Consider the following 14333-nt stretch of genomic DNA (forward strand, 5'->3'; position numbering starts at 1 on the left):
GCTGCTGGCAGGGAGCTGCCGGGTGGGCTTCAGACACCCATGGGTGCTGCCCTCGGCGATGCAGCCCAGGGCCAAGGGCACGTCTAGCTGGGGGTCGCGTTCGAGAGCAGCAGTAATGCTGAGCTGTAGCCGAAACGGGACGGAATATCCACACCAGCTGCTTGGCGCAGGCTCGGCGTGCCCCACGTGAACTACTCGTGGCACGACTGTGTTAAGCACCACCAGGGCAGCACCGGGAAATTTCAGCCTCGGGTTTTCTCCTCATATGTACAAGAGAGATTTTTAAAATGCATCATCATCTCCAAACAAAATTAAACGCAGGCGAGGGATGAGAGAAAAATCCCCCCAAAGCAGCAAGACCATAAATCACTCCCTTTCCTATCCCTGCCGGCCGCAGAGGCTGGAGCACAGCCGTGGCCGGTGGGCAGGGGCACACTGTCACAGAAATCATGCTCTCCAACACCCTGGGCTCTCTCATTTTCTCCCTGGGAAGTTCCACAGCCCTGAGAGCCCGCCCCGTCACCACTGCAGCTCCCAGGGGAGCGGGAAAGCTGCGCACCCCCGCGGCTGGGCTGACCGCAGCGGCACGTCCCCACGGCACCCTCGGGGGGATGGCAGCTCGGGGTGACGCCGTCCCTCACCACTGCTGCCCTGCCCGTCCCTCCTTCCCCACAGCACCTACAGCCCAAATCGCGGCCAGTGTGTGCCCGTCCCGTGCCGTGAGCCTCCGGCCTGGCCACGCAACAGAGGTGCAGACCCCAAGCACATCAATGAAAAGCTCTTCTTGACTTAGCGATACAAGTTACAGCGTGATATAAAGGCCTATTAAAGGCTGCTTTCGAGAACAAATGCTGCCCTGGTGGCTAATCAGCAGAATATTCCCTTCATTGAGAGACAAAATTAATATCGTTGTTTGGCAGACGCTACGATGCCAAGTAAATAACTTGCAATTGAGCTTTATTGTTACGATGCCTTTTGTTGCTGGTCTTGGCCTCAAGAGGGTGGCAATGAAAAAGGGAGAATACAAATGGAAACCTGTAAAAGCCTGAAATAAATACGTGGGGATCGATAGGGGACGTCACCGCGCACGGCCGTGCTGCCCTGTCCCCCGCGGTGGTACCCAGCAGGCAGAGGGATGGGCACGCAGCCTTGGCCAGGACACCTCCGAGCACCCCGTGCAGCCCAGACCCTCGGCTGTGGGTTTTACGGGGTACTTGCATTTTTAAAAGGTGTTTGTAAAGAGAGAAGACACTATGTCAAAGCCATGAAAGCTGGCGTTAATCAAGGGTGATAGCGTGGTCTCCTCACGGGTGGTTAGCATTATAAAATACATATTAGCATTTTTAATATTAATCAGTATAAGCAAGAAAAATCTTTTTTAAAAAAGCTAATTAGAAAGCTCATTGACTTACAGGACCAGAATGAATTAATGCCACGTCTCAGGGCCATGAAGCACTGGCACAGCGTGAACTTCCCCCACACCTCGCACGCCCAGCTCTTCCCACACCCCACCCAGGACCCTCTCCTCCCGGCACAGACCAGGGGCTAATCCTGCTCCAGGAGCCACAAACCATCTTGTGCCAGACACGGGATGAACCGCACTTCAGAGCTCACCATCAGCCTAAGCCTTGTCCCTGCTCCCGGCAGCGCCCGCAGCAGGAGCCAGCGTTTTACGGCATTAACGGTGCAACCTGGAGAAACCGAGTCACTACAGGGACCCAACGCTGCCGAGCGATGGGCAAGAGGCGGCGATTTCTGTGCTTACGGAAAACGCACAGGCTTTTCCCTGCTTTCACCCCTCCCCGCCAAGGGATGCAGAGAGGCCGCAGCGGCAGGAGAACCCGCCAGCTCCCCTGCTACGCTCCAAGGCCAACGCGGTTCAACAGGGAGCCTTCACATAAAAGCATCCAGAGAAAACCTCTGCCTGCCCCCTTTCCATGGGCAGACCCCTCATGCCCTGCGTCCTCCTGGGACCTGGCTGTCAGTGCAGCCCCGGCACCCGGCAGCATGCGGCCCAGGGAAGCTGCAAATCCCCCGTGGAAGCCAAGAGGCAGGCATGATTAAGCAAAATTCTTTACTTGCCCCCTCCAAGCGCTAGAGAAGATTTTGCCAGCTGAGCAGTTGGAATAGCAGCAAATACCAGCTTTTTACCTTAAATTTGTATTTGTAACCTAAAGGGCATCTGGTGGCTCCTGCAAGACAAGCTCAAGGGCAGGCACGGCCCTGCCGCACCGGCTCAGCCCCCGCATCCCGCTCCCTCCCCGCGCTCCGGTCGTGCTCCACTGAGCCATTCAGTCCTTCCAGAGGTTTCGCAGCCCCGCTCCCTCCAGAACGGCTGTGGGATGCTGCAAGGCAAAGGAGGCATCTTGCAAAACAACCAGGCTGCATTAATAAGGTCAGATGGGAGAAGGAGAGCGTAAGCGAGGGCTGAGAGCCTGCTTTGACAGCTACTCTAGCAAATTCCTTGTTTGCTTGTCTTTGAGGCAGCCAGCCACGCTAGAAACCTAACGCTTAAATATTTCTTAGCTGTACTCAATGCTAAATCAAAGCACGAGCCACCAAGAGAGCACGGCTCCCTCCCAGCGCGGCTGCCCACCCAGACCAGCCTGGCTGCTGGGACCGTGCCGCTGCTGTCCCTCCGTGCTGCCCGTCAGCCCCGGGAGCCGCAGGGGTTGCTTGCCCTGGCTGCCGGCGCTGCCCAAGGCACAGGCGTGTCCCCACGGGTCCCGCAGGACTGAGGAGAGGTCAGCCCTCTGCCTCCCACTTTAAAAGGGTGAAACAAATGAGAGCCAACGGGCAAGGAAAGGTCAAAGTCGGGGGAATTGCCTTACTTACAGGCTTGCAAAGTGTTGCGCTCCTTTTATTCATGTTCAGCGTCCAGATGTACCTGCACAAGGAGTATTTCTTGGTGAGTAAAGGGCTCTCCAGCCCCGCAGAAGAAAACAAACCAGACGTTAAGATTCATACTGGGAAATAAGATGGCACAGTTAACAGCGAAGGTACCCGACTGCTGCAGCTCCTTGGCTTAGCGGGGCACGGCTGCCTGGTCACGGGGGACGATGGTGCGAGACTGCCAGAGTTTTGCTGCACAAAGCTCAGGGGACCCCGGAGCTGGGGGCTCCGACAGGCATCACCACCCCGGGCCAGGAGCTTGCACTGCACAAGACTGGATGCTTGCACGGTCCCCGTGGGCTGCACACCTCCGCTTTCCTTGTCATCCCTTTCAGGGTAGCTGGGGAACAAAACCCCTTGGATGGAGATGGACAGGGCTCTGGCGGCAGGTGGGACACAGAGCAGGTGCAGAGAGCTGCAAGCAGTCGGCTCCAGGAGGCGAAGGGCGAGGGTGAAAGCCCCAAAGCTCTCGCTGCAAGTGGCTGAGGGGCAGAGGCGAGCAAGCACGATCATCAGGCACGTGTTAACTCCCACTGAGCGTGCACTGTGCTGCCATACACACACACGCTCACGCCAACTGCTACCAGCTCATCCTCCTGCAGGAGCTGGTGGAGGAATCCCACAGGGAACCCAAAACACTCTGTGCTGGAAATCACTACTCCCAGCAGCTCTTATTTTTAAACATAGGTTCCAGCCCTTATTTACCAGCAGGCGCAGCGTTGTCAGGAGCAGTGACTGCAGATGCCTCGCTTGCCTTTTGCAAAGTAAACCTCCTGTTTTGACTGCAAGCTGATTGATGCTCAGTTATTTGGGGAGGAGTATTTCTAGCTGCACAGTGCAAGCCAGAGTTATCAGCCAATTAAGTATTTAAGGCTAATTCCATTTTCCTTGCAAGATGTGTGGAAAGCAAGCACCAGTTACATCAGAGAAACGGGTTAAACTATGCTCTTTTATAAACACCTTTGTGCTGGCCTACCAGAAACTACAGACACAGAAGTCCTGTAAAAGCTGCTCTTAAGGCTATGCTCGGAAGCAGTCCATCACCAGAAAGAGCGTGGTTTAAACACCGCAGCAGTAACTCAGCCTGTCTTCAGTGAAGCATTACCAAAGCACGAAGCAAAAGGCCATGCGCTCCCAGCCCCGCAGGAGGAGGGTTAGCTGGTACGGGGGCTTCCTACGGACTGGCTTTGCCGTGAGCTATCACCAGGTGAACATCTGGGACAGCTCTCTACAGCCTGACCCTTGTCAGGTGCACCCAGGACCACATGCAGCATTGCTGGCGGGTGCTGATTTAACCCTGGTTTCCTGCTTTTCCAGCGTGGGCCATCAGCTCTAATATGCTCCTGTCTTCCTGAGATCGCTTAGAAACCATGGATCCAAACCCAAACCAAACTAAGGCCCTTTAGGATGCACCAAGAGGGAGAACTGCTGTTGTAACCTCTTCAAAAAACCAAAACCCAAACCAAACGCTGCTGCCTGTTCCAGATGTTAGGGCAGCATCACCACCAGCCTTCCCCCACCACTTCGGTTCAGCAACCAGTTGCACTCAGCGGGCAACCCACTCTCTCCCAGCTTCCCCAGCAGATACCCACCCTTCTCTGTTCAACTCCATCGACAATTTTAGGGCAGATTCCTGCTTTCACAAGGAAATGTACAACCAGCGTGGTGATGTGGCAAAGGACAAACCACTTAACAGCTTGTACCTTTGCTTTTCAGTCTGTAGTGGGTTGTTTACAACACTCTCCAATTTCTCTGAAGTAATACTTAACATTTACCGAGCATGCTTGAGCCCATGGATGAAACGTACGGCTGGAGTCATCTTCCGCCTGTCGCAGCATCTGCCAGAGACCAACCCGTCATTTGGTTGCTGGTTGCCACACGTCTCCCAGAGCAGCCATTCCCCCTTCTACAGCATCTTCAACTGCTGACACGGGGCCAAGCCCTCGTGACCGCGAAGGTCATTGCAGCCCTTAAAACCAGCGAGTGGGCTACGAAGGTGGGTGAGAGAAGTCAGCCTAAACAAGGAAAACACTTTGAATGCCACGGTAATGGTATGAGGTGACGAAGATCCATTTGTTCCCGGGTTATATCCCATTAAGTGGCACTGCGGTCACCCAGCTCACTTTACTGCCCTCACTGCAGCTGGTGTTAGTCCAGGGATGATTTTCTTAGGCTTTTAAGTAGTATTTATTATACAGCATCTCCCAGCAGTACTGGACAGACAGCTGATGCCTCACCAAGCTCACAGGGATTGGAAAGCATCTGTATTTCAGATGCATCGATATGCCTCAGAAGCGATCAGAAGTTGTGACCAGTCACCGAGGCACGACCACAGCTCAGTCCCTTTGCGTCCAACTCCTGCGGAGGGGCTGTGATTTTTGAAAGGCAGCCTTCACAGGAAAACCACCCTCCAAAATGTGGTGTGCGAGAGCACCAAGCCCTTAAAGTACCTCCTGCTTTGTACTCTCTGTGCTGGTGCTGAGAAGGGGGGCAAAGGGAAGAGGGAGCTGCGGGTATTTGGTTTTAAAACCACTGCCAGCAAAAACACCCTGCTGACCCTCAACGGGGACTGCAGACTATCTGCAGTACCTGAAACAAAAGGCAGTGGGAAATTGGTGCCAGAACATAAAACCTATACTTGCCTATGCCCTTTGCACGAGGTGTCCGAAGTGTGCAACGCCAGGACAGCACCATGGGTGGAAAGGCGATCTTCTTTTAAGCTGCTTCTGGCTGTAGCCCCTCTCGATGTACACGCCAGGACAAGCAGCTCCAGCTCCAACCCGCTGGCTCTCCTGACAGCTTCCCATAGGGCCACCTCGGTACAGCGATTTCTGCCGTGCCGTAAGCGCAGCTGTCTGCGATTCACTGTAGGCACTTTTATACATCACACACACATATACACACAGACATACCGAGCACCGTCATTTTTACATGCCACCAGAGAGAAAAACAATTCTTCAGGGTCAAGCAGGGGAAAGGCGCTGCCAGTTCCGGTCTCCTTGGCTGAACACTGAAGCACACTGCACTACGTACTGCGCCGTAACAAACATTTGATACTAGGAAATAAGTCATCCCATGAGTGACTACTGCCAGTTTAAGTGGACGGCAGCAAAATACATCATGGTATTGAGCATTAAGCCAACTGTGATAGACCACAGCAAGGCAGGAGCTAGACCTGCACTTGAATCTGAGTGCTCTCGCCCTGCTCAAGAATATTTGCCAACTCTTCTCTGCTGAAAATCCCAGGAGAACAAAAGATCTTTTGAGGGCAATGTTTTAAACCTGAATGTGATGCAGTATGAAAATTCCCTTGTATAAAAGCTGAAGGAGGATATAAAATGTTCAGAGAGAGATAGACTGGTGCTGCCACTCTTGTTAGTTCTAGGATATACTGTTTCTTTCCCATTCATAAATAATTTTCTGTGAAATCTGTGTCTGAATAAGTCTCCTCATCCATTGAATTTCCGCAGCCCTGGAGCCAACACCCTCCCAAAGCTATACCAGCTTGAAACAGCTCAGTGCTTGGTACCCTGCACCTACAGAGATGGTTTGAGCCATGTGGACGGGCTTCTTAAGGCCAGGGCTCTTCTTCAGGCACAGCAGCCTGGGGCCACTTGCCTTGCCCCAGAGATGGATTTCACTACTCCACACTGGGGTTTTCTGCTCCAGGACCACGTTTGTTGCCCCTGGTGCCAGCTCACAGCAGGCACACTGGTTGTGACAGACAGCCTCAGCCAACACACACAAACACTCTGCTCCCAGGAGCTGACCCATCCACATAGGGCTGACTGGAGTTGAGGTCTGGCTGAGAACTGCAGTTCCCACCAACCTTGCTCAAGCTTGGTCCTTGAAGAAGCCACTGGGTTCACGCAGAGGAAAGGCTGTCTGAAACAGCCCATAATTAAACTGAGCTCGCGTATTCCTGGCTTACAGGCAATGCTGCATTCAACAGGGTGAAACCAGGGCAAAGCAGCCCTGCGCAGGTGGCTCTCTGCTGACATTTGCATTGCCACTCACTTCTGCAAAAACTGCATGGGAACGAAGGGGTGGTGCAGATGAGCAGGGTCTGGAAGCAGCTGAAGCACAGCAGAAACCAGAAGACCTGAGCCTTGTCCACCCACTCCCACCTGCACACCGTCTCTCTGCAGAGCTGCAATCCTACCAATGCCTGGAAAGAGGCTCCTTAATGATCCCTTGCGTTTGGCTGCTGAGTGAGCCCTGAGCAGCTCGCAATCAGCGACACCACCAAGCTGGGTTAGTAAACAGAAATCCAGATGGAGGATTGAGAAATTCATAGAAATTCACAAATGAAAAGCAAACTGGTTTTTTTTTAATTTATTTATTCCTGAAAGTGTACAACTAGAATATAAAAATACTCCTTGGTGAAAGCAAAACAGAAAAGGGTAGGAAATGAACACCAAGTGAAAAACGTTTGCATGTTCCAGGGGAAGAAGCCTCCCGAGACAGAGCTTGGAGACTCTTCAAGCTTGGAAGTTAATGTTGTATTTCTATTTTACAGAAACTTCCTATAGCAGATCCATACGTTATCTCATTGTGACTCATAAGTCAGTGCAATGGGTTTCTAGTTTGTTTCCTTTGAGAACCCAATTACTTCAAGTGCATCACACCAGTAAATGAAATCCGCGTGCTGCTTTATTTATTATTGGGCATTTGTTTTTCCTTCTGGTGACTGCATTACAGCTGCCACAAATATGCAAACCAGCTGAATTAAACCAGCACACTTTCTCAAACATTTCCAATCTCTCTAAGTCTTGGTACTTTGCATGTTCTTCAATACCTGGATTCTTCTGACTAATGAACTCTTCCATTTGATGGAAAATATTGAATGCAATTAGTGCTTCAATGCACAGCCTCAATGTATGCCATGCCTAGCAGCTGAGCACTGTAGAAGAGTGCAGTGCTTGGCAGAAGAATTAGAAATTCAAAAGATAAAAGGGAGATTTACACAAACTCCCACCAAGGCCTGCTGCAGAATTTAGTTGGCAAGATTAGCAATAAAGGGGCTGCAGAGAGAACCACCAAGGTTATGGCCCCACTGCAAGTCAAAGCAGTAACAAGTTACAATTTCCGGGCTTAAAAATTAGAAATTGCATTTGGTTCCTCACCTCACACTCCCCCATGCCAAGCTGCACAATGTGTTCTGATCAAGTCAGTCTATTCCTTTGCTCTTCTCAGTCCAGCTTTCTCTCTTCAAGGGGAGACACAAATCACTCCATCCAACTCTTCTGCAATTTCATCCAGCCTCTGCCTGCACTCTTCCTGCAGCTGCTTCAGCTCTCTCTCCAGGCTGGCCTCTCTCATCTGCAGTTCTCTGATCACCTCTGTAGCACTGACAGCTGAAACAGGCTCCCTGGATACAGACCTACTGAAGCCCGTTTTGCTGGCAGGATGTTTGCTTCTGAACACCAGTCTGCACGGACCATGCGTTTTATTTTTTTTGGGAGCACAAAGATGTACCAGTTTTAGTTGGACACTTTCCTGTATCTTCCTAGCAGTGGCAGAGAACCCCTCCTTCTGTAGTTCTTCCTCTCTCGCTTTCACCTGTAGAGAGAAGAAAAAGAAGCAGGGGGGGAAGTATGGTAGATTTCTGCAAAAAAAAAAATCCTCCCACCAGGAAATTACACAAAATGTCATGTTTGGACTAGGATGTACCAAAGAGACCCAACTGTGAGTGTAAAGCTAAGTGTGTGGCAGTGAAAACTGAATTACGTTAACAGTGCTTTCTATCAGGTAGTGGCCTCAGTGACCAAAAAGCTGCCTGTAGTCATCTGTTTGCAGATTCACAGTCTGCTAGCCCCTCCACTGATGCCTAATACACAAGGGCTCTGCACGCTTCCCTCTTAATGGGGAGTGGGTGGTTTGACTTCAGAGCAAAACACGCAGAGCAAAAAGGGAGACCCAGCAGAGTGACCCTCATCACCGTTGTGCTTTAAAGCCACCACGTTGTCATAACAGATTAATTGCCACATGACTAACAGCAGTAATTCAGTTTGCAATTGCTTTCTGTACTTGGCAGTGCTAAAAAGTAGGGATGAGAACTGTAAGCTAGAAATTCCTTAATTCTCATTATTGGGTAACAAATAGGGAAAGGAAAATAATGGAGCAGAGACAAAAAAAGTGGAGCCTAAGACCAAAATGAATACCAGGCAGCACACTTTCACTGAAGATAGGCCCAATAAAACAAAGCTTTTCTTGTGACAGAATCACAGACACTGGATGATAAAAGCAATTGTTTATACTGGGATTTCCCCGACATTTGATTTATGTTCTCTAACAATTTGATCTGAAGAACTTGCAAGATGGCAATTGCCTTACCAATTTTACTAGTGGATTAAACATTAATTCGGTGACTCATCTCAAAATGTAGTTTTCAGTGGGGAAAAACCCACAAGAAGAGGTAAGGTACCCTGCTAAGGCCTCCAGGGAAACAGTTCTTGGTCCAACGGTGTTTTCTGTTTCTCCTACAGCAGCAAGCTGCCAAATCGGCTCAGCCAAAAAGCAGCAAAGTTTCAGAAAAGCAAAGCTGCCTCTGCAACCTGCACAAATCCCAGAGCTCTCCTGGAACTTGTGTGCGGTTCTGGAGTTCAAACTTAAAAAAAAACCAACCCACTACAGGGAAATAGAGAGTAGGATTCAAAGGCAGGTCACACAATGACTCACAGCCCAGAAAACAAGCCTTATAGTATGAAATTTCAAGAGCTCAAAGTATTCCATTCATGGAGACAGATATATCATTTGTTTTAGATCCTAAAAGAAAGTGGAAAAGAAAGTGGTGAGAGACGAGACATTGCTGAGAAAGCCCTAAGAAGATCAAATGGATGAAAGTTTGAATTAGATATTCAGCTTCAGAACAAGACATTGTTTCCTACTGTGAGGATAATGAACCACGAAATGCTTTATTGCAGCTCCAGGGATAAATCCTTTGGCCAAAGCTCAGCTCAGGTCAAGCTCAGTGCTAATGATACCCCCTTCCAGCCTTGAAACTGCTCTGCAACCCCTCCCTTCCCTGGCCACAGGTGAGACTGAACAACTCCTTGGGGTTTTAGATCTGCAGATCTGCATTAAGATAGTGGTATCTCACATATTACCACTTTGACAAGTCCCCTGTAAAGTCAGGGATATTTTGGCATCTCTCTGAAGCACCAGAGATCAGTCAGAACTGAAAGCAGCACCAGCTGCAAGGACAAGAGTCCTAAGGTAGCAAAGCCCTCCCTGCCTTTCCCACTGCCAAGCTACAACTGCTCAGGGTCAAACCAGCTGCCGTATCTGCAGACAAAAGGATTTTTTCCATAGATCAGTAGGGAAGGTTTCACACCTGAAACAAATTCAGACACTTATGACATACAGGGGATCAGACTATGTTCTCTTACAGTGCAAAACACCACAGGCACAAGGGCTGCAGTCACAGTTAAATTTCCACACTGACATCAACTTCACCAGGGCTTCACTCACTCATCCCACATCTTTCATCAGAATATCTTCATGAGTTTTGCAGCCAAGTAATTAATCTTCTCCACAGTCTTCTGATGGGTTATTGTCCCCCTCCGCTCAGAAAAGATTAAGAAAATCAATGAAATCAGAAAAGGAGTAAATTTCTCTGAATTTTTCCCAACACATTAAAGGCTTTATCGATGCAGAACCATCTGTTAAAGGAGACCTCTGGTGATTAAGGCATTTGAATAGAGAGTTGAAGCCAAGAGAAGACTATCCTTGCCCTTGTCTAAGAACAAGGGTCCCTCTTTATCCCCAAGGAACCCCAGGACATCTCTTGCTATTGGCTAAAAGAATATCTGAGGTCCAATTCTCTAACACCACTTTAGAAGAAACAAAACTGAAAAAATAAATTCAATGTTATCTAGTCTCCCCACTGCCAATGAATAAATGGAAAACTATGTTTGCACAAAATGGATTTACACTGGAATCCAGGATGCGAAAAATTTCCCCGTTACTTACAAAGAACAAAATCACTCAGCAAACAGAGTCCACAAAATGTTATTTATTTTTTGCATTAAACTGAGGCAGAACACTAGGAGGGCTGCATAAAAGGATTCCAAATGAAACATAGGTTTTCATACTCTCCACTGGCCAAAATTGGAGAATTTTATTATCCATCGTGCAAGGCACATGATGGAAGAGCGTGTTCCTATCAGCACTAAGTGCATTGAGTTCTAACTCATAGCAATAGCAGGAATAGGAATTACTATACCGAAGCAGGAGCAGCTGTAAGGACAAGGACAACAGCCTTACAGTTAGGCACTCAGGGAAGCAGAAGTCTAACAAATTCTGACATCTGAGTATCAGAAGGGCACCGCACGTTATCTTCTATGAAGAGGACCGGTATTTCCTGGGACAACATTAGATAAATGTAACAGTGGAAATTTTCAAAATAATGAATATGGAATAAGAGAACAAGTTTAGCAAAGCACTATTTATTTCGTATCAGCACAATCTGGAGTTGGAAAGCTAGCTCGAGTTTTTTTTGCACGGTTCTTCCTGGCAAGCTGTGCAACCATATGTATGTCCACAAATACTCTTGTTGCGGTTTGTAGATTTCAATTGCTAAAAATTCTCTAAGGGTTACCTTCAAGTAATATTCTTTACTCTTCACATCCTCAACGCTTGTGAAAATACTCAATAACCTCCTCCTGTATGGTTAATTGATGCTCTTTAACAGCTTGCTGTCTCCCATTAGTCAGCACACAATGATTATTCTACGCCGCAAAACAATCTCAGCAGACCACTTTGTATTAAACAAACATATTGTAAAAGATTAGGAGCCTCAGCATTTTGTGTCTGCCCGTCTCTATCCCACAGCTCTGCCTTTCAGTCTCAATCTACCAGCTGGAAGTTGAATTCCCAATTAGGTACGTAGTGCTGTCTGACAACTGCTGCACATCCTCTCCGAATAAATACAACAACATGATAATAATCTTTTCCACTTCTACAGAGCCAACCTCATCCCAAAGGGACCTGGTGCATTTTGAGAAAAGCCACGCCAGACGTAGAGGGAATCAGCTGATGAGGAATCAGCATCTTCAAACTGACACATATCGCACTCTGGGGCGAGTACTGACCTGGTTAGCTGTTCACAGCAGCCCAACAGAGCAGTCACTGTAGCTGAGCCCGTGGAAGTGCGCTGTCCTTCTGCGCACTCCAGCGTCAACGTACCCTACCAGGTTTCACACTCCCAAGACCACAATAAGCTAGCAGGAACCTCCCATGGCATGCAAGTGTCCTCACCAGGCCTGCGAGGGCTGCAGATGGACTGATGCCATGAGCGTACACCAAGGCAAGTACTCCTGCTGGGCTCCTCCTAGCTCTTTGCCTCACCATGTCACCGACCAGTGTTAGGGATGGGATAGCAGCCAAACCGACACCAGTACCCCCGGATGGTTTCCTTTAAAATAACAAGTCTTCTAAAGGACCACTGTGGGTTTTCAAAAGGTATTAAAAACTACAAGCTAAAGGGAAAACTATAATTGTTTTCATGTTCTAAGGAGAAGCCAACAAGCTAGTGTAGTGCAGAGAGGAGTACTGCATCTTAGATCACAGACTGCAAAGGGACAGAAGTGACAGACAGCCTGTGCTGCCCTTCCTAAACCTGGCACAGCGCAAAGGCTTGTGGCATGCACGGACACTGCTGCCAGAATCACACACAGGAATGTACAAAGGAATAAGCACTAAAATAAAACAGATGTCTCCAACATCGGCCAGGGGGTGGGCAGAGACAGGTGGCCTCTAGTTCCTGACATGGTGGAATTAAGCCAGGTGGGACATCCATCAAATGCAAAAGGCATTTTCCATCTCCCCAGGGACAGCGCCATGACTGATGCTGCATTTCCAACAACGTTCAGGCTGGGGTTTAATTGAGGAAAATGGGCAAGCCAAAACAGAAATGGGTGGGCCCAGTCCAGAGACCCAAAGGGGCAGTGAGGTGAGGCACATCCAAAAAACAGGCTGAGCAGGCAAGCTTGGCTTAGTCCCCACCACAGTGGATTAATTTATGCACTGATGCATAGGAGAGAGTTCAAGCCTGCAAACACCTACACACATGATTAACTTCCCCAGCGCTTCCTCATCCCTGCCTTCCCTGAAATTTCTTCTAACCCAAGATACTACTGGCTGTCCTTTCCATCCAGACAGCTATCTCAGGTATTTTCAGTCCTGGGAATCCTCTGGCTTTGAATAAATTTCATAGCAATGAGTTCAGCAGGCAAATCATGGAAAAGGTAACGTGCCACACATTTTAAATAAGCTGACTTCCAGTTTCTTTGCATGTTCCGCTGTTTTGAGGCCAGAACAGTAATATCTAGATTCACCTCCTCTAGACACGTGCTAATTTGTCATGTGGACAGTCCCAGTCTTTCAGTTGCCCATCTTGTGGAGGTCTACTTCTAGCAACTGCTTAGGTGACCTACACATTTAGCTCATTTGATCTCTCCTCTAAGAGGAGACCTTCCAGCCCTTCACAATTACTGCTGTGGTTTCCTCAGCTCCCTCACATTTGCCTGCACCTTGCTGGTAACGAGCTTCCCAGAGCTTTGTGTCTCATTCCATGTGGCTCAAACATCCCCAAGAGGCTGATCTGTTTCAGAGTTTTAACAGCTCACTAATGAAAAGTGCCGTAAAAATTAGGCACAAAACGGTTCTTTTTCTGCCAAGAAACAAGCTGGATGTGAACTTATTTGGAGAGAATTTTACCAACATGCAAGATATCCCGAAGAGATGCTAAGAAATCTGGATAACCACATAACATTATTTAAATAATTTCCAGTGACAAAAGTGACAATCTTACAAATGCTGTAAGTCAACATTTCAGCTTGTTGACGTGGCAACCTGAAAGCCTCAGAAGGCAAATGAATGATCTCCCTCTCAGTTACATACTTGAAGGAAGCCACTAGCTAGAGATGAAGTTTAAAATGCAGCAGCAATGAAAGGTCCAAACACTTATTTCAAGGAAGAGAGCAGGGGGAGGCATAGGAGCATTTCCATTCTATGATCACTGTTCTGCCAACTTCGAGGAAGGAGCAGCAAACCAGATTGTTGGAGCTCCTCTGGAAGTGGATGATAAAGACCAGAACCATGTCATTATTTTTAAATTGCTATCTCTTCGAATTATTCTAGGAGTTTTGCAGAAATGGCTATAAGAATGGTATTGTTTAGAAAAACAAACTGCACAAGCCAAGAAATGGCACATTTTCTGCCTCCAGTCCTATCTGCCCACTCCTCCTCCGTTGTATTTGTCTTATGAATAGGGAGAAGACCCCATATGCATACAGCATGAAATACAAATTATTCTTGCCATTCTGTACAGATACTACAAACCGCGATGCCTGCCTTTGCTGGAAAACACAGTGCAGCCTGCTCCTTTGTGCTCCAAGTCACAAGGAACAAACAGAAAAATCTCAGTTCTTGTCTTT

At 48.5% G+C, this 14333-nt stretch overlaps 1 protein-coding gene across 5 annotated transcripts in view; it reads right to left on the reverse strand.

The window, feature by feature from the left end:
* Positions 1-14333, reverse strand: part of TEDC1 (tubulin epsilon and delta complex 1) — a 93462-nt gene that overhangs the window by 13097 nt on the left and 66032 nt on the right. For 2 of the 5 annotated variants that reach the window (XM_075760221.1, XM_075760222.1), the window contains one exon: positions 7219-8454. The exons of 1 other annotated variant lie outside the window; for it this stretch is intronic. In XM_075760221.1, coding sequence (XP_075616336.1) covers positions 8104-8454 — 351 coding nt within the window. In that variant the 3' untranslated portion in view covers positions 7219-8103. Of the gene's footprint in view, positions 1-4667; positions 4908-7216; positions 8455-14333 lie in introns of those variants that run through there. 2 more of the 5 variants (XR_012836582.1, XM_075760218.1) reach the window with 2 other exon arrangements.

This window comes from Balearica regulorum, chromosome 8 (genome assembly GCF_011004875.1).
Source record: "Balearica regulorum gibbericeps isolate bBalReg1 chromosome 8, bBalReg1.pri, whole genome shotgun sequence".
NCBI classification, from domain to species: Eukaryota; Metazoa; Chordata; class Aves; order Gruiformes; family Gruidae; genus Balearica; species Balearica regulorum.